A 20,170-nucleotide genomic window follows, 5' to 3' on the forward strand; every position below is an offset into this window, starting at 1 on the left:
AAGTATATCACGGCTATTCTGCCTATCAACACCCAGCTAATTCTCCTGTTCTGCAATGAGACCCAGCCCTGGCCACCAACTCCCTATTCCAACTAGACCACCAAAGCAGTCTGACTTCAGGTGGTGGTTGTCTGGATTTAAAATTCTTATCAAAAAATAAATAATGGTTTGGCCCTAAGCTCCAGTTGCATAGACCAAAGGCTAATGTGACAACTTAAAATTGATTTTTAAAGAAGTATGAAATAGATCCTACTCTAACGAGAACACAGTAACAAGAATCTGACACCAAGCAACACTGCTTGGAATGAAAGTCTGTTTGAGTGTGGGCATCCCAGGAGCTGGGTGGTACCAGTGTCTAAGCAACGCTGGGCAGAGGTCAGAGTTCACATCTGTAATCTGGCTTTCCTCCATTCACATATTGAAATATAACGCAGCAGAATGAATTGCTAGACATGTCTGAACCCCCCGGGAAATGACAGTTATTGATGAATGCTGTTGGCAAGATATATGGAAGGAAACGGCAAATAAATAGAACCATTTTTTCTCGGAGTCATTTTGTGGCTATGTGGAACAGCTGTTAAACTACTTGTCAGCTCCCCCTTCTCTCTTCCTCTTTCCTCTCCCCATCTGCCTCCTCTCCTCTTCTCTGAAACCTCCCTGCGGACCAGTTTCTTTTCTTCTCCAAAAGAATATTCAAGTGAATAAGAGTCATCTCCTCCTCCTCTTCGTCATACTCTGACTTCTCAACCAGTTAGTGCAATCCTTTCCAAAATTTCACTCTTTCTAAATGTGTTCACTGCCCCTCCAGATCCTGGAAATACCCTCAATTTCTAAACTCATGAAATCAAACTGTTTATTTCAAGTCCATCACCATTTGGCCCCAATCACAAGGTTCAAATCCTAAATTCAAACCCTGACTACTACCATGTAGTAGCAGTGTGACCTTGGTCAGACTTCTTAACCTCCCGAGGCTCAGTTTCCTGTAAACATTCTGTAAAATGGAGATAATAACAATCTCATGAGGTGACTGTGAGAACTAATTTAGAATAAATTAGAGCCTATCATACCATGTGACAAATAGAAGGCCTGCAATAAACAATGACTTACTATCCCCTCTACTTTCCATTGCTAAACAGCTCTGCCTGGCTAGGGACCTCCTCCTCAGTACCATCCTCGGACTGTATCAAATTCTCTCCAGCACTGGGCACTTCAGGGATAATTGGTTCTCATTCCATTCACCAGGTGAACTCAGGAGCATGGCACAGAAAAGCAGGCAGACACAGGTTTGCATCCTGGTTTCACCATTTATTAGCTAGATAGCCCTGGATAAGTTAGCTTACCTCTCTGAGCTTCTATTTCCTCACCCCTAGTGGTGATGATAGTAAGTAAGACATGTAAACTGCCCAGCACATGTTGAATACACAGTTTGTGCTCAGTGGTGGTTTGGGACCCCCTCCAGGACACTTCACGCATTTTAGCCTCATTGGCATTAAGTCCACAACCAGAAGTGCTTTGAGCCTTACCTTTCTCCATTACATCATCTGCTTCTGTATGTGGGTGCATGTGTACAGAGTACTATTTATTTCTGAACACGATATGCTGTACTACATTGTAAACTCTGTGTCAACTAGGACTGTATCTCATCTACCATTGTAGCCCCATGTCACACTTAGCACAATACTCTGCATGTAGAACACACTGGAGTTTTACAGCATCACTTATTTATGTCTGTGCATATTAACTCTCCATTCTGTCTCTCATTTATATTTCTCCCAGGGATTATATTTTTCCATTATTGTTTAGTTCCACATTGCCTAGAAGAATATTCAAATTTGGTTCAATTGTTTGTTTTATATGATAACAATAATGAAAGACTCAAAGGCTTTAAACTTGATATGAAGAAGATCATGTCACTTCTGGCTTTGATTTTCTCCACCAAAAAACATCTCCAAAAGAGTCTTTCACCTCCACAATATAACGTGTATTTTCAAAGTAAGCTGATGAACTTCAATACACTAAAGGACAAATTGTCCTCAGTATCTTATTTTTTGGAGAAATTATGAACCCTATTCAAGCACTCTTTTGCACACCAAGATGCTTTGATTGATGCACCCAAATGCCACTGGCAGCTCTGAGATGCAAAACATTTCTGACAATTACCCTACATCCAAACAGTTATGGCAGAGGCCAAAGAAGAGTCTGGGACCAGGAGCTTTACAAGAGAAACAAAAAGAATGAAAGCAGCCATAGAAGGGATAAAATAAACTCCACATCACGATCTAAGCAAAAATTTCCAGACAAGTCCAAATTTCCTAACAGGCTCTCTATTTTTATAAGGAAGAGTCTGGGACCAGGAGCTTTACAAGAGAAACAAAAAGAATGAAAGCAGCCATAGAAGGGATAAAATAAACTCCACATCACAATCTAAGCAAAAATTTCCAGACAAGTCCAAATTTCCTAACAGGCTCTCTATTTTTATAAGGAAATTTCTATAGACAGCCTAATTCACATTTCTTTGGAACAGTTTCCAGTTCCATGTTGGGTTTATTACCAATACATAACCAAATGAAGTAATGCATTTTTTAATTAGCTACATTTAACCATTCCATAACACATATATACTTTAAAACATCATACTGTACAGGATAAATATATATAATTTTATATGTCATTTAAAAATATAAATAAATTTGTTTAAAAAAAGAATGAAAAGGAATGAAAAAAGCTTATGGAATTTATGGGACAGTATCAAAAGAGCAAATGTTCGAGTCATTGGAGCTCAAGAGGAAGCAGAGAAAGACAAAGGGGTAGGAGTTAATTACTTAATAGCAAAAAACTTCCCAAACTTGGAGAAAGATGTAAATATCCAAGTATGGTAAGGCCAAAGGTTACCTATCAGATTCAATCCAAATAAGACTACCCCAAGAAATATTGTAATCAAATTGTCAAAAACCAAAGACAAAGAATCTTAAAAGCAGCAAGAGAAAAGAAGCAAATAACATATAAGGGAGGTCCAATATGCCTAACAGCAGACTTCTCAGCAGAAACCTTACAAGCCAGGAAAGGGGGGATGATATATTCAGAGTGTTGAATGAAAAAAACTGCTGACTAAGAATACCCTACCCAGCAAAGCTGTCCTTCAGAAACAAAGGAGAGATAAAGACTTTCCCAGATTAACAAAGCTGAGGAAGTTCATCTCCACCAGACCTGTCTTATAAGAAATGCTAAAGAGAGTTCTTCAAGCTGAAAGAAAAGGACTCTCATGAGTAACACAAAAATATCTGAAAGAATAAAACTCACTGGTAAAGTAAGCACGCAGATTCAGAATACTCTAATACTGTCTGTAATGGTGGTGTATAAATCCTTATTTCTTTAGTATGAAGGTTAAAAGACAAAATTATTAAAAATAATAACTGCAATAATTTAAGGGATATGCAATACTAAAAGATGTAAATTGTGACATCAAATATTCAAACTGTGGGGTGAGGGAAGTAAAAGTGTAGAGTTTTTTTGCAATCAAAGTTAAGTTATCAGCTTAAAATAACATGTTATAATTATAAGACATTTTTTGTAAGCCTCATGGTAACCATAAAGCAAAAACCTGTGACAGATACACAAAAAACAAAAAGGAATAAAAACATACTACTACAGAAAGTCACTTAGGCAAAAAGAAAGAAAGTAAGAGAGGAAGAAAGGATTTGCAAAACAGCTAAAAAAACAATGAACAACCTGGTGGTAGTAAGTCCTCACCTATCAATAATTACCTTAAATGTAAATGGATTAAATTATCCAATCAAAAGGAAAAAGAAAGAAAGTAAGAGAGGAAGAAAGGATTTGCAAAACAGCTAAAAAAACAATGAACAACCTGGTGGTAGTTAAGTCCTCACCTATCAATAATTACCTTAAATGTAAATGGATTAAATTATCCAATCAAAAGACACAGAGTGGCTGACTGGATAAACAACAAAATCCAACTACTACATGCTGCCTACAAGAGATTCACTACACCTGTGAGCTCACACACAGAATGCAAGTGAACGGATGGGAAAAGATATTCTAAGCTCTTATTTTGAAAAAGAAAAAAAATCAAAACCAAGATTAGCATCATAATTGCCTCAGCATTGCTTGAAAAGTAATGGTAGGTGTAGGGTTAGAATTCAGCCTTTCCATTTCTGGTCTATTACTTAGCCACTGACTGCTTCTGGAAGCTCAGATGACATTAAATAGTCATGAACTCCAGGATCAGTGTTTCAGTGTTTTATGTTTTACAGGGACAGTTATGCCAGGCTACTTTACATTCCTTTTTAGAGAATTCAGCCATGATAATAGAGAAATCAGTGGGCTGAGGTGGAATCATCTCTTAAGCTTGAAAGCCTAATCATTTTCTTCTAGCCATTCCACTAAATGCATTTAATCTCCCATTATTTGAATCCAAGAGAGTACTGTGGCATCATCACAGGACAAATGTTCACGTTCTTTGAGTATATCATTTATCAGTTCTGCTTGGGGTCATCCACAAAGGTGGTCCTGACTCCAATGTGACTAAGCAGGTATGGTGGTGGGAACACAAGAAAAGGATATTGTACTAATGTGTACGTATAATGCCTCTAACCCTTTCCATTCATACCATGCAGGTACCTATGAGCCAGCACATCTCATAATGCCTAGATACAGAACCATTCCAACATTTACTGATAGGATGGCAAGATGTAGCAAGTAAAAACATACTGCCTAAGTGAATTTGAATTTAAATAAATTTGAATATGTACGCCCTGAATATTGCATTAAACATAAACAACTATTAATATGTTCAGTATGTGTATTTGAATTAAAATTTAATTGGGTGTCTTACATTTTATATGGCAACCCTATTTACCAAGCACTTAGTATTTGCAGTGCATGGGGCTTTGCTTTGAGAATACAGGGAAAAAGTCCTCAAGGAATTTACAAACTAGCAAAAGAAATGATAGGTATACAAATAAAAGAAAGCAAAAGTGATCTATCCTTTAAGAAAAGAACAAAATAAAATGGTGTCAGGGAAGAGAGCGGGAGAAAGAAGTGGAGGAGTCAGCTAAAATAAAATGAAGGTGTTTGGAATGGAATTTGAGTGTTTCATGTCTATTTTATACACCTAAGGGGGGATGGTGGCAACACTCATCGCCCTGGGTGTGTGCATGATGTATTATTTCCCCCTCTTTTTAAAGTTATTTATACGTACATACCACTGCACCTAAAACTTAGCAAAATGGAGCAAAAACAAAACAAACAAAATACTCTGCACTGAGATTGTCAGCAAACAAGGCAAAGACAGAAACATAGTGGGTTTTTATTTAACAGAAGATTATCGGAACAATCTAACCTCTTCTTCCTTGTTCTGAGCTCAGACAAATTGGTTTCAGAGGTCTAAAAAAAAGGCAATGACATTCGTAATTGCTACTATCCTCCAGAGTAACTGAGGGCAAAAATGCAGACACATCCTACATTAGGGGACATAATAAAAACCACAGATGTGATGTAGTGTGTGCATGCATACATGCAAACCCATAACGAATGTCCACATATATCACTTAATATATGTACACACCTCTCCTTTACAGGGAAGGGGAAGCTGGGAGCTGAGTTACCTAATGCAAAATCCTTCTTAAAGCTAAATTTAGTGCAGCATTAATAATTTACAGTGGTCATGATTTGTCTTAGTTTGTGCTGCTACAACAAAATACCTGAGACTGGCAAATTTACAAAGAACAGAAATTTATTACTCACAGTTCTGGAGGCTGGGAAATCCAAGATCAGGGCACAGGCATTTGGTCTGGTGAGGGCCTTCTTGCTGCATGGCAGAACAGCAAACGAACCCTGGGTGAAGCCCCTCTTAAAGGGGCCTTAATCCCATTAAAAAGGGAGCCATCCTCATGGCCTAATCAGGCACAGGCATTTGGTCTGGTGAGGGCCTTCTTGCTGCATGGCAGAACAGCAAACGAACCCTGGATGAAGCCCCTCTTAAAGGGGCCTTAATCCCATTAAAAAGGGAGCCATCCTCATGGCCTAATCACCTTTCAAAGGCTCTCTTAATACTATCCTTTGGCAATACATGAATTTTGGAGGGGGCACATTCAAACCATAGAATGATTCTACCTTTCTTATTGAGAAAGAAAGAAACAGATATTTAAATGACATTGTTCTTTCTTTCACAAGTTTTTCCTGGTGAGCAAGTCAGCAATACATTAAAAGCAAGGAGGGGACTTACCCTCCGCCCTCCCTTCAGGCCCAGGTCTGATGCAGGTGCCTGAGACAGTACTGTCAAAGAACAGAGAAATTATCTGGCGAGGCAAACACGAAAAAATAAATTTAGCCATGACAATATGCATTGATTAAGTACTTGAATGACACTGGAACATGACAATGACAAATGCAGGCTACCAGCACCAGAGTCATTAATATATCAGAAACACTAATTTTTATAAATCTTTAAACTCCCTGGTTGGTGGCATTTGCATTTCTTTGTCTACTCTTTCTCCTATGCAGCTGACATAAAGTCAGCATCATTTTCAGTTTCCATCCAGGAAGTTAAAAATCGTCTGCTTTCCTGGTGGTTTTGACTGGCCACTGAAAATGAGTTTCAAGCACAAGCTGGATGGCCTGGTGTGCTGAGTTTCAGAGGACAGTGACAGGACACTCACTGGCATGCCCCACTAGAGAAGAAGGTGGGCTTCCTCGCACAGCAATGTTAAAAGTGTTTCTGTGTGACAGTAGCAATGTAGGCAGGGCAGGAGGTGTGAGTTCTAAAAGTGAGAGGAAATAAAGGAAAACCCTTCTCTGCAAAGACTTTCCATTCCCTCTCACCTAGGTAGCTAAAATTATTTATTAGTCTTTACTACTCAAGCTCTAAGGGACCTTGAGAGTATACGGTCCAATCCACCCATTTTACAGATGAGGAAACAGAACCAGCAGTGAAGGCATGACTACTTAAGAGGTTGACTTGGGGCTAGAATCTAGGCCTCAGATCCCTACCTCACATCCTTCCCCTGACACCCTGAGACAGCGGAGGAAACTGTCAACATGCTGTCTCCACCCAACCCAGGCACTTGCTTTCTATCTTTAAACTCCATTCCATTTAAGTCAGGCAACCCCTTTTCTTTCTGTTCTACATCTCCTCTAATCACTACTAAATGCACCCTACTACCATGCCTCTGTTGTGCAGAGGATTTACGTACAGTCCAATTTACAAGTTCCAGCACATGAGCAGCCAGTGCCTCACATGCATGGCCATGCATGTGCACTGCAGTCTGATTGTACATGATAAGAAAGTGTCACCAGAAGGGCCAGGTACCTACGTCCAACTATGTATGCGGGTTCCAGGTTGGCATGAAATGGCACCAGCAGCCAAGTTCTTACCTTCCCCAACCTTATTTTCTCCTCCCCAGTAATTCAAGGGCTGCTATGTGTGAGATTTAATAGTTAATACTAATTTTCTATTATTTCAATTAATATTTCACACTCTTAACTGTAATATAATCAATTCAATGTTTATGGCTTCCTCGTACGTACTAAAGACTCACAAGAAGCTACTGGCACACACACGAACATGAGGACTGGGAAGATAAGCATGGCATCAGCATGCTCTTCAGAACCTAAAAGTGCATGGTGTGTGAAGCACAGGAAAACCGTGCCCCGCCATGCCAGGCAGCAGTCCATCCTATCACAATGAAACAGATCTTCAGGCAAGTACTAAAAACACATAAACAGAAACAGTGGAAACAAAAAGGAATATGATTATGCCTCTTCAGAAAATCCCACACGTTGATCAAATGCTAGGGGAAAAAAACCTGAAATCAATTTCCAATCCTATAGAGAATTTTAAGAACAAACCCCTTGAATTTTTAATGTGCAAGTACTAAAAACACATAAACAGAAACAGTGGAAACAAAAAGGAATATGATTATGCCTCTTCAGAAAATCCCACACATTGATCAAATGCTAGGGGAAAAAACCCTGAAATCAATTTCCAATCCTATAGAGAATTTTAAGAACAAACCCCTTGAATTTTTAATGTATGGATTCAATAAATTCATTTTTTCCCACAAGAATGACCAACGTCCATTATTTAAAGAATCACACTAGAGCAAAGGAAATGAGCGAGAGAGGCGGGAGGGAGGAAAGCTTTGTGCTTTGCGAATCCTAATATTCTATACATTTTTGGTTTGTTTCTGTTAAGATTCTTCAATAGCCAAATTGGTATAGAAATATATTCAGACACACACAACTTCCAAAATCATGCCAGCCAAAACTTTAAATGACCACTAGACACACTCTTCTTTGGTACAGCGCATTGGGGAATTTCAGTTATTGGATTTGGTCTGCCACATTCAACACACCCAGCCAAAGGTCAACAGGCCCCCTTACTTTGCGGGTGATAATGGTTTATCTCTGAGTATCCTCCTGCCCTAGCAGTCTTGAAATTCTACGTCAACAGTGATTTAAGGCCCAAGGTATCTTTTATTCTACAAAAGGTGCTTCAAAAAACTTAAAAGAAACTGGGCCTTTGTTGGGAAAATAGAATAAATTAATCAGGCTCCCCTTGCCTCAGGGCCGGTTGGGGGCAGTTCAGTAAACATTGTGTGGAGGGAAGGAGTTAGTGTGCCTGCGCAGCAACACCACTTTGGCTGGTGTTTACTGCCTGGGACAGCCGCCATCAGCACAGCCATGCTTTCCCAAACCTACTTCCAACGACTTTTGGCCAGTTACCTTGCTCACAGACCTGCATGAAGGAGTCTGGTGACCCAGCCTGGCGTGTGAGGGGTCTGGGGACCCAGCCCTAGCTCAACAATCAGCCCAGTCCGTGCAGGATTACCAGCAGGTAAAAGGAGCCCAACAACTGGCGTGGTCACCTAGCTTTACAATTGGCGTCACAAACAGGATTAAGAGCTCTTCAAGTGGCACTGTGAGCAGGATTCCAGACATTAGCCAAGCTAAATCGTATAACTTCGTATAATGTATGCTATACGAAGTTATTACGTCTCTTACAACGCATTAAGAAAAGTGAAGCCACCAAATCTATTAAACTACCTGCTTTTTTAAAAAACAAATTTATTAAACTCAGTGATAGAGAAAGGGAACATTTTAAAAATTAAACTTATTTTGAGATCACTTTAGATTTACATGCAGTTGTAAGAAATAATAGAGTGATCCCAGGTTCCCCTATTTAACCAGTTTTCCCCAATGGTAACATCTTGAAATACTATAGTACAATATCACAACCAGAGTAGTGACACTGATACAATCAAGACACAGAATATTTCCACACTGCAAAGATCCCACATGCTGCTCTTTTATGGTCACACCTACTTCCCTTCCTCCTCACCCCCTCAAGCCCCAACAGTCATGAATCAGTTCTCCATTTCTGTAATTTTATCACTTCGAGAATATTATATAGAAATGGAATTATACAGTCTGTAACCTCTTGAAACTGACCTTTCTTTGCTCAACTCAGCATAGTTCTCTGCAGATTCACCCAGGTTGTTGCGCGTCTCGTTTTTGCTGAGCAGTATTCCATGGTATAGGTGTGCCTAAACTACCTCTCTTGCCTCTATTTCTTTCTTCCTCCTGTGAGAATGTTATATAGAAATGGAATTATATAGTCTGTAACCTCTTGAAACTGACCTTTCTTTGCTCAACTCAGCATAGTTCTCTGCAGATTCACCCAGGTTGTTGCGCGTCTCGTTTTTGCTGAGCCGTATTCCATGGTATAGGTGTGCCTAAACTACCTCTCTTGCCTCTATTTCTTTCTTCCTCCTGTCACAATGGAGGAAGTGCCCCTCCTCCTACAAAAGCCCAGCCCTCTCACATGTGCTCTGGATACCCTGCCCGGTTCCTCCAAATACTTTTTCTGGCTATCATCTATCTCCTCCAAACACATTTTGATGGCTCCCCTACTAAGATGGCTCTCTCTGACCCCACATATCCTTCCAGCTTACACCTTCTCATCCCTTTCACAGCACAACTTCTCAAAGGAGCTATCTACAGTCTTATATGCCAACACATAAGCTATCTCCAACTCCTGAATCACCATTTTCTTGTAACCCACTCCGCTCTAGCTTCTACCTGCACCTCACTACTCTCCCCAAGGTTATCCAGTGACTATACTGTCAAATCCCATGACACGTTCCTGTCCTCATCTCACTCACTCTAAGATGCAGCCAATATATAGCAATCCTTTCCTTCTCAACATAGGATTCTCTCCACTTCTGTGACTCCACAGTCCTACTTGACACACCTATTTAGCATGTCTCACAGGCATTTCAAACGTAACATACTGAAAATGGAATTAATCACATCTTATTTCTTTACTAAAATTTATTTCTCTCCCTGACTTAGTAAGTGCCAAGCTCCCCGCCCCCAATGTAGCTGGACCCGGAGGCAACGGCCCCACAGGCACACTATATCCTAGCTCCCCCACACCAGCCCCAGCCTTGCAGTCAGCTGTGACCATTTGACTGGATCTTGCCAGAGGAATGTTAATGGATATGAGTGTGCTCCTTCCAGACTGGGACTTTTAAAAAGTCAGAAGGATTTCTCCTCTCTTTCTCTCTACTTCCACCAACTGGAAACAGAGTACCTCAGGCCATAAAGAACAAAACCAGAAGATGGAAGGGGTGTGGGCCCCCAAATCACCATGGGAAGAGAGCTGCCAACCAACCCAAAACATTTACTCTGAACTGTTACATGAGCAGGAAATAAACTATTGTGTTAAGCCATTGACTTTTGTTTGCTTGTCACAGCATGAAGCATTATCCTAGCACACACCATTTTTATAGAGGCCATCTTTTGATGCTATTAACAAACACGAAGAAATCTAGAGAATATAGGAAATAATAAATTGTAATTAGGAGCAATACTCATATTTACTAAAGACCAGAGCTACCCATAAACTCGCCATATTTTATGTAAATTAGCTTTAATTTGAATTCTTTTACACTTGCCCACTAAGCTAAGGAAGACTTTAAGATAGGAGACCCCTTAAGCACTACACAGTACTCAAACGCAGTGGCCTCCAGGTTAATTTTAAAGGAAAGAACGTTTTCTGGGATTGTGTTGTTTGTTTTTCATTTCCAATTTACTTAGAAATGCCTTTTTTAAAATTTTCATATGTTATTCCAAATTGATTTCCATAGTCCAAGAGAGAAAAACCTCTCATTTTTCCCCCAAGATAGAACATTATGATTCTAAAAGTTTTAAAAATCCCAATTTATATTTTCTACAAAGCTATTTCTTATTATTATATGTATGTTATACAGATATAGAGATTCCTCTTTCTTTTACATTCCAAACAACCCAAATACCTTCTGAAAAACACAACTCTGCGTGAGGAAAGGAAGCCTTCATTTTCTAACCAATAAACTACAACATACATCACAGCTATGGTGTGCAGGACAAGGACTCAGGGCATTCATTTGCATATCAAGAAGGCAGGATTTAAGATCTGAGGTTCTGTCCCTCATTCTGCAGCTTCCTCACTGTGAACTGTCAGGCATGTTACCACATAGCCATGCCCAGACTTAAGTGTCTGTATAATGATTAGAATAATGTTCCACTTCCTCATCAGGGGGCTCCAAAGCTCAGCCAATATTTACACAATGCTCCTAGGTGCCTATTTAGCAAGCTGCAGGCCACGAAGACAGAAAACAACATCAGCCTTCCAAAAATAAATAAATAAATAAAATGCAGGCAATGATGGGCATAAATAAGCTCTGGGTCTATTGTTTAAACGCCAGCCCTGCAAAATGGGTACTGGTTGTTTCTCTCCTTTAATTTAATACCCTTAGTGATTCAAAAATTTAGTTTGGGAGGAAAATGTCAAAATTTCAATCATGGGTGCCTATGCATGGTAGAATTATGGACTTTTTGGTTTTTTCTTCATAGTGGTCTGTACTTTCTAAATTGTGTACAAACACATTACTTTCATAATTTAAAAAATAGATAGTTTTTTTATTGTAAAAGATTTGTTTTAAAAAAGAGAAGGTAAGTATGATAGAATGAATTATTGGTCCTCATTCTTCTCTTCGTTCTAGTAGCATTATGTATCTGCAGCCTTGCCAACGTGTCAAGGTGGAAGGAGTGTATTTCTGCCCCTTGACTCTGGGCTTGACCACGTGGCTGGCCTCAGCTAAGAGAAAGTTAGCAGAGATGACACCAGCAGAGGCTTAAAATGTGCCTATGCAGGTGGACTTGCCCTCTTATGCTCCTGCCTTTTACCAGGAAAAGACAACAGCTTGGGTAGCTGCTGCCCTAAGAAAGAAGTCAGACACATACAACTAATCTAGACCCAAACTGCTTCCTGGAACCAAGCCCAGTGGAACCCAGACTGGGCTCCAAACCCCAGCTGACCTACAGCCACATGAACAAGAAAGAAAGACATTGTTATCTGCCATTGAGATTTTTGTGCTTCTGTAGCATTATTGTTGCTATTGATGTACCACAGAATGCCACAAAAAAAACTCAGGGGCAAAAACTGTCTCATGGATTGAACTGCAGGGTATAAAAAAGGCCATAGCATCCTTCAGATGCCCATTTATAAAGGGATCCTAGACAACCATCATCTAGTTTGAGAAAATTCCTTAGCAGACAGTAATTGTTTTCCTTTCCCTCATTAAATATACAATTATTAAATTACAGTTATAGTAAGTCATATGCAGCATGGGATACTATACAGGATTTCCCATTAAAAATAAGTTGTGAGCCTCTTTCAACATTAAAACATATTTTTCTACATGATTTTTAATGTTTATAATTGTTTTCCATTCATGTGTATACCATAATATTTTTAATCAATATTCTTTGGTAGATATTTAAAGGATATACAATTTCCATTATTATAAATGGAGTGATCTAAATATAACTAAAGTTAATACTCTGCACATACTCACGATTATTTCCTAGTGATGAATTCTGAGAAACAGAATTGCTGGGTTAACAAATGTGTACATTTTAAGGTTTTAATGTATTAATTGCCTAGTTTTAATTTACTTTTGTAATTAAGGGTCCAGGAGCCCTACAGTTTGAGTCAGCCCCGAATTCCAACTGAGCAAAGATTCTCCCACCTAGGATTCACTCTGATTAATCCTGCTGGAATTTAGAGTTTATTTTTTAACCTATTGGGTACCTACTATGCTAGGAACAGTGCAGTGGTCATGAGTATGGACTCGGAAGCCACAATGCCTGGGTCCAAATCCTGGCTCTGCTGCTTACAAGTACCAGGACGTTGTGCAAGATGGTCAACCTGCCTGTACCTCACTGTCCTCATCTGTAAAATGGGGATAAGAGCACCCTCATAGGCACATAGAAATGTTGTAGCGGTTAAATAAGTCAAATAAATGTAATTCCCTAAAAACAGTGTCTGCCACACAGTAAGCTTTTATGGTTAGCTATCAATATTATTATGGGAAAATAAATTATTAGATCACAGACCTTCTCAAAGAACTAAAAGTTTAGTGAACTTTATCAAGGATAATTGGGTGACAAAATTTTCAAACTATAAACTACAACTTTACAAACTTTTTTTTAAGAAAAGTAGAATACTGACTAAGAAAATATCCTCAGATTAAAACAAAATTAGTCAATGGGAATGTGGGTGGTCTTTAACAGAATAGATCAGAAATAGGCTTCAGGAAGCAAAACCAGTTTGATTTAATTTAAATTTAGCAACAGGGTATGCCCCAAGGTGGAGGTCACATGTGATTATTTACAGTTGCCTAAAACTAGTGGAAACCACATTTTTTAAAGATCAGGGATAATGTTATCTTCTCTCTGCTCCAACACCTGACATTAGCCTGAAATGAATACAGTGCTTGCCACAAAGTAGAATTCCAGTAGATAAGGATACCAAACTGATTTTCATGAGCCCATGCTCTCCATCAACTCCAAATCCCCCCAAATTCAATAAGTTACATACATAATACTAATAGCTGCCCATCACTGAGCTAAGTGCGTTGCATATGTTATTTCATTAAATCCTCTGCTAAGCTATCTGCAGGACCAATTAAGAATGTTTTCTCATATTCCAATACTACTTTCAAGGAACTGTTCTCAAAAACAGGCTTTTAAGCTCTTCTGAAGACTATTAAACATTTAAAAAATTATCTGACCAAATATTTAATTACCAAAAATAATTGTATAGTGACCTAATTGTGAAAGGATAGAATTGCTAGAACTGTTAAGATTATAAAATGGCAATCAAGTCCAGCTTTTTTTTTTCTTTAAACTAATGACCAAATTTCATGTTTTAGGTCATATATCTTCATCAAGAGCTATATACCCTTGCATTATTTTAAACATTTAAGTAAACTGGTTTAGCATAAATGAAGAAAACAATTACTACCCCTCTTATTTGTCAAAAATAGTTCAATCAAGATAAGCGAATTCCCAAAGTGAAATTAATAAACAAGGGAGTGAGTTTGACAACCTTTAAGGTTTAATTTCCCTATCTATAAAAAAAGGATTAGATTAAATAATCTTTAGGATCTCCCACTTAAAAAAGCAAATAGCCTGCATCTATAAAAGGAAAACAAAGAAAAATATCCTAACAAGCATGAGAAGAACATCAGTAAAACTCAAGTGAAAACATCTGCCTTAAACTCGGTGAAGTGCAGCAATTTTTTGATGAATTTCTTCCCCTTGGCCTGAGATTGGTTTCACTCCCCATCCCAGCCATGTGCCGTGCTGGGTCAAATGTTCCAGACTCACTGATCATGTGGCAGAAGCAGTTCTGTTCCCAGAAATTTCATCTTCAAAAAGTCAAAATCCATAATTCTCCCCAAAAGATGTAGTTCAACTTATTTTTGAACTGGCAGATAAGACTGTCATATATAGAGAAAACTTTGTTTCGGGATTTAAAAAACAGTTAAATTCCTGCAAAACACTTATACTTAGCAGAAAAAGCACGAAATAATAGAAATCTAACCTTTAGTGATTTAAAGTTAAGTTTGATGACAAAATTTTAAATAGTGAATGATTTTTTAAAGAGCCATGCTTTAACTTATCTTGACTATTTTTCATGTCAATAAGAGTCATTTGTGTGTTTGCTGGATTTGAAAATATTTTAAATTAAGTAATTAAATTGTAACAATGCAATTAAGAAATGGGTGAAAGATTTGAACAGATACTTCATAAAAAAAGATATATAAATGTCCAATAACCATATGAAAAGATGTTCTACGTTATCTAGTCATCAAGGAATTACAATGAAAACCACAATGCAATATGACTATGTACCATTAAAATGGCTAAAATTAAGAAGACTGGCAATGTCACAGGTTAGGAAGGGTGCAGAGCAATTGGATTGCTCATCCATTGCTGGTGGGAACGTAAAATGGTACAATTTTGGAAAATACTTTTGGCAGTTTCTCATAAAGCTAAATACACACTACTGATACACACAACATAAATGAATCTAAGAACATCATACTGAGCAAAAGAAATGAGACAAAAGAGTATGCACTGTATGATCCATTAACATAAAACTCTTAGAAGATAAATCTAACCTATAGTGACAGAAAGCAGATCTATGGTTTCCTGGGGCCAAGGATTGGGGGAAGGAGGTGAAGGGTGAGATTAACTAGGAAGAGAAGAGGGAACATTTTATCTGTTGATCGTGATTGTAGTACAGTTGCATATAAATTTGCCAAATCTCATCCATATGTACACTTTAATTGGGAACAGTTTATTGTATGTAAATTATATTTCAGTAAAGTTTACTAATAAAACCCTCATTGTAACTGCTTTCTAGATTGGATGAAGTTTTACCCAATGGTCTGCAGAGAAGCAAGCCCATTCTGAAGCAAGCTGATGCTCACAGGTGGAACTCCACGGCCATGCAGGACCTGTAAATCAAGCCGATTCCTTCTCCTCTACAAGCCACCCACGACTCACCAGTCAGAGCCCCTCCCAGGCTCCCTCGTCGCAGCTGTCTTCCATCCTCACTCAGCTGTCTTTGATACTTCAGTGACTTTCCAGGGCTAGAAGCCACATCTGGGTTGCTGCATTTCCGAAAAGGCATGGGTGGAGGGGATAATATATGGTCAAGCTGCAGAGAGAAAGAACGGCATCACTTGCTGGGGACACTCAACACAACCCAGAACAAAAGACCAACCACTCACACTTTCCTCCTTGCCTTCCCTTCTCTACACCCCTTTCTCCCAGCCCTGTTTTTAGTTTGGTTACTTTAGAGAATTTAGGATTTCACTGTTGTACCTTCCATCTGATGGAGAGTCTGGCTTGCTGAAAAATCTCAAAAGCAGTGTTTTTCAAGCTACAGGTCACAATGCATTAATGGGTCATGAGATCAAATTTAGTAAATTATAACCAGTATTTTTTAATGGAGCAGAATAGAAATTATCAGGTTCCAATGAAGAAAGGGAAAACACTGTTTCATAAAATTTTTGATTCCATCATACACGTATGTGTGTATGTGTGTATGTGTGTGTGTATGTATCCTGGGACACTATATAAAATACACTGGTCTGTGAGCCATGATTCCCCTCCCCCCCAAAGAAATGAAGAATACTGCTGTACAGAGAAGCAACAGATCACTTCTTTAGTTGCTCACAAATATACATACAGGAGAGAAATTTCTAAGCACCATAGACCTTAATGGAAATCAATACATCCCTACATCACTGTATAGCTTTCTAAAAGAAAACCTGTCACAAGAATCAGAGAAACCAAAATCAATTCAAGAGACAGCTTTCTACAAAAGAACCCCTTGTGTCACACACTTTTTTCAAGATCTGCCCTGCTTTTATAAGAAAACCTTTCATACCTGAATAGTGCCATACCTTCTCAAATGTTCACCTTCAAGTAAGTACATGTGCATATATATATATATATATATGTCTAGATAGCTATTAAGGACAAAAATATTCATGTGCAGATGTGAAAGATTTGGGTAACATTGCTTAAAGCTAGGCATTTTAAGGAATGTTTCACTGAGATTTATTTTGTTTTCATGGGAAAAGAGGTGGTCACCTGGTTATACCTGCTTGAATTTTTTCATATTAAGACTATCATGAATGTATTTATAGGAAGAAAAAATTCAGGGACTAGATCATACATTTGCCTTTTTATGCACTATAGCATATCCAAAATCATTTTACAAAAAGAAATCTAACCCTGCTCATCAGTAACCTCTCCCAAGTTAGCTGAGATAGAACAGACTTCACTGGCTTAGGTGTTACAAGATGTCAACTACCCCCCCCCCCCCCCCCCCCGTCAAGTGTATTCATTAGTAACACCAAACAGCTGGATTTCAAGCATTTCTCAGTAAGTACCATCTCAAACTCACTGCCAGTCAGTGTTTTAGTGAGAGGCTCTTGAAGAGTCAGCAGTCCATCCACTCCAGGATCAAAGCCAGATCAGTAGGGAAAAGGGATTCCAAAGTGCACTTTTAAAAGAAACAGCCCTTTCAAACAAGGAGTTATATGTATCTCAAGGTATTTGTTGAGGCTGGTGTTCATTACATCAGTGCCCTACCTAGGAGGGGCTCCAAGGAGGAATTTTTTGTCTAGCCTCAGACATTTTGCCCTTAAAATCTCATAGACAATGGGTTGTAGCCAGGGAAACCTAACAGCTACCCATCAACTACTAGAAAATGCACAAACCAATCAGTGGTTCAACTGTAGTCAGATACACAACGCAGAGGCTATTTTTGCCTCCTCCTTGGTTCTGGTTTATGTCCTTACCCCAGATTTTTTTTTTCTTTTTTTCTGCCTTTTACTTTGAAATTTTTCAGAAGAAAATTTGCAACTACAGAAAATTTGTATGAATAGTACAATGAACAGCCATATGCCCTTTACCGGTGGTAAACTGTTAACCCTTTGCTACACTGCTTTTTGATCTCTCCTCTCTCTACACACACGCATGCACACATACACAGTAAATGTCAAGTTGTGGACATTTTAGATCTTCACCCCTAAATACTTCAGCATGCCTCTGCTACAAACAAAGATACTCTCTTAAATTCTCCTATCCTGTATTTTACATATTCTTGTAAGATGTCTCAAATACTTTGTGATTAAGGTAAAGTATAAATACTAGTAAACATATAAAATAAGGTTATATCATGTATACTAAACATTAAAAAACTGCTCTTTTACATTACAAGGAAAATTTACAGCCACAAGGTGGCAACAAGGTAAAGTATAAATACTAGTAAACATATAAAATAAGGTTATATCATGTAGACTAAACATTAAAAAACTGCTCTTTTACATTACAAGGAAAATTTACAGCCACAAGGTGGCAATGTGCCATAGACATTGAACAAAATGTTCCATATACTAAACATTAAAAAACTGCTCTTTTACATTACAAGGAAAATTTACAGCCACAAGGTGGCAATGTGCCATAGACATTGAACAAAATGTTCCATAACACCTGGTAGTCCTAGTAAATGCACCAAGAACTGATGACCAACCCTCAAAGCAATCAGGCAAATTAGGGTCCATTCTACTTAGTTATTTTCGCTTAATTACTAGTCAGCCACAGAAAATACAAATATTTATTGTCTAAGGTTCATCAGCTTCTGCTAGTAACTTTTCACCTGAAGTTAAATGTTTCAGCTTGCAGAATTACAATTAATTACTCTGGGGAAAACTGTTATATCATAAATTAATGGAGGATAGAAAAATAAGCAGATGAAAAAAAATAAGGAATGTGATTTCCTTACATATTTCCAACAAAACCATAAAAGGCATGAAACAAATGTGGAAGAAAGAGAAGGAAAGCAATGGGAAAGTACATGAGAAAAAAGGAATAAAAGAAAATCTATTTCATCACATATATAGAGCCACAGCCATTAGTCCATAAGCCAGGGTTTTTAATCAGAATCACAACCCCAAGAGGTGAGTACTATTTTAAATCCAGAAAATTGAGGCCGTGAACTGTGAGGGCTGCAACTGTTTCAAACACAATATGAGTTGAAAAACCTAAAAGCATAGTACAATGTTCCAAGATCCTCCCAAAAGGGCTCTCTCTAAATAGATCATTTTTCCAAATTTGCTGTGTTGTCAGTGGCTTTACTATTCTTTCTACAATTAGTCAAAGCTTCTCAAAATGGTCCACTACAGCCCTGCAATTTATATTTCATTTTTTGTCCTGATTCAAACATTCATGATTCCTTTAAAAACACTTCATCACACTAGAGCTTACAGTAGACAGCAAACCCGTCACTGTGGAAATTCCCCTTTAAATGACTGCAATTTAATGTTTTCCAACATTTTCAAACTCCCAAAGTCTTTGTACTACAAAGAGTTTAACTAAAGACTCTTGAAACTTTCACTGATGTTCAAGGGCATCTAAGGTTGGGTTTGTTACACTTGCTTCAAACACTTCTAATTTTCCTCACTAAGCAGACAGTGGACTCCCAGAGAGCCAAATCTGACTCCCTTGTCACCTAGCCACAGAGAATTCTAGATTGAAACACATTCTCCAGAAATACATCCTTACTTCATTCGCCAACAGCAAATATCAATTCCTGATGACTGGGTTTGCTCAAAACCTGCTTCTGCAACCTCCTTTAGTTACAAAAAGAACAACTGTATTACTCAGTTTCCTGTCACTTACAACAACACCTGAAACTGGGCAATTTATTTTAAAGAAAGAGAGAGAGAGAGAGAGAGAGAGAGGTGGGTATTTCTTTACAGTTCTGAAGGCTGGGAAGTCCAAGTTCAAGGAACCACATCTGGACTTCTTCCTGGTGGGGACTCTCTGCAGAGCCCTGAGGCGGCACAGGGTATCACATGGTGAGGGGAAAAGAGAACATTCACTTGCTCACATGCTCATCCTGTGATAACCCACTCATCCATTTAAGGGCAAAATGTCTGAGGCTAGACAGAAATTCCTCCTTGGAGGGAATGCACATTCAAACCGTAGCAGCCACAAAACAGTTCTCAGAGGTGTATTTGCACATTATTGAATTTAGAAGTCAGAGAGATGAAGATGTAGCACACCACCTACACATAAGTAATGCACAATTGCTCTTGCTATCAGTTTGTCACAGGAAGCATGTAACCATGTTAAGGGTCAAAAGGTGTATAGCTATGGTAAGTCTGACGTAGATTTGAGGGAAGTCTCGAAAATTATTAGTCCTACGGAAATGCTAATCATACATAATTCATGTAAG

At 38.5% G+C, this 20,170-nt stretch overlaps 1 protein-coding gene across 1 annotated transcript in view; it reads right to left on the bottom strand.

Annotated features, from left to right (window-relative positions):
- LOC103591494 (microtubule-associated serine/threonine-protein kinase 4-like) overlaps positions 1–20,170 on the bottom strand; it is a gene marked incomplete at its 3' end in the record, with an annotated part of 269,334 nt that overhangs the window by 92,624 nt on the left and 156,540 nt on the right. The window contains exon 3 of the mRNA XM_008573969.1: positions 15,922–16,075. Within this exon, the coding sequence (XP_008572191.1) occupies positions 15,922–16,075 (154 nt within the window). The remainder of the gene's footprint in view (positions 1–15,921; positions 16,076–20,170) is intronic.

Source organism: Galeopterus variegatus, unplaced genomic scaffold, assembly GCF_000696425.1.
Source record: "Galeopterus variegatus unplaced genomic scaffold, G_variegatus-3.0.2 Scaffold977, whole genome shotgun sequence".
NCBI lineage: Eukaryota > Metazoa > Chordata > Mammalia > Dermoptera > Cynocephalidae > Galeopterus > Galeopterus variegatus.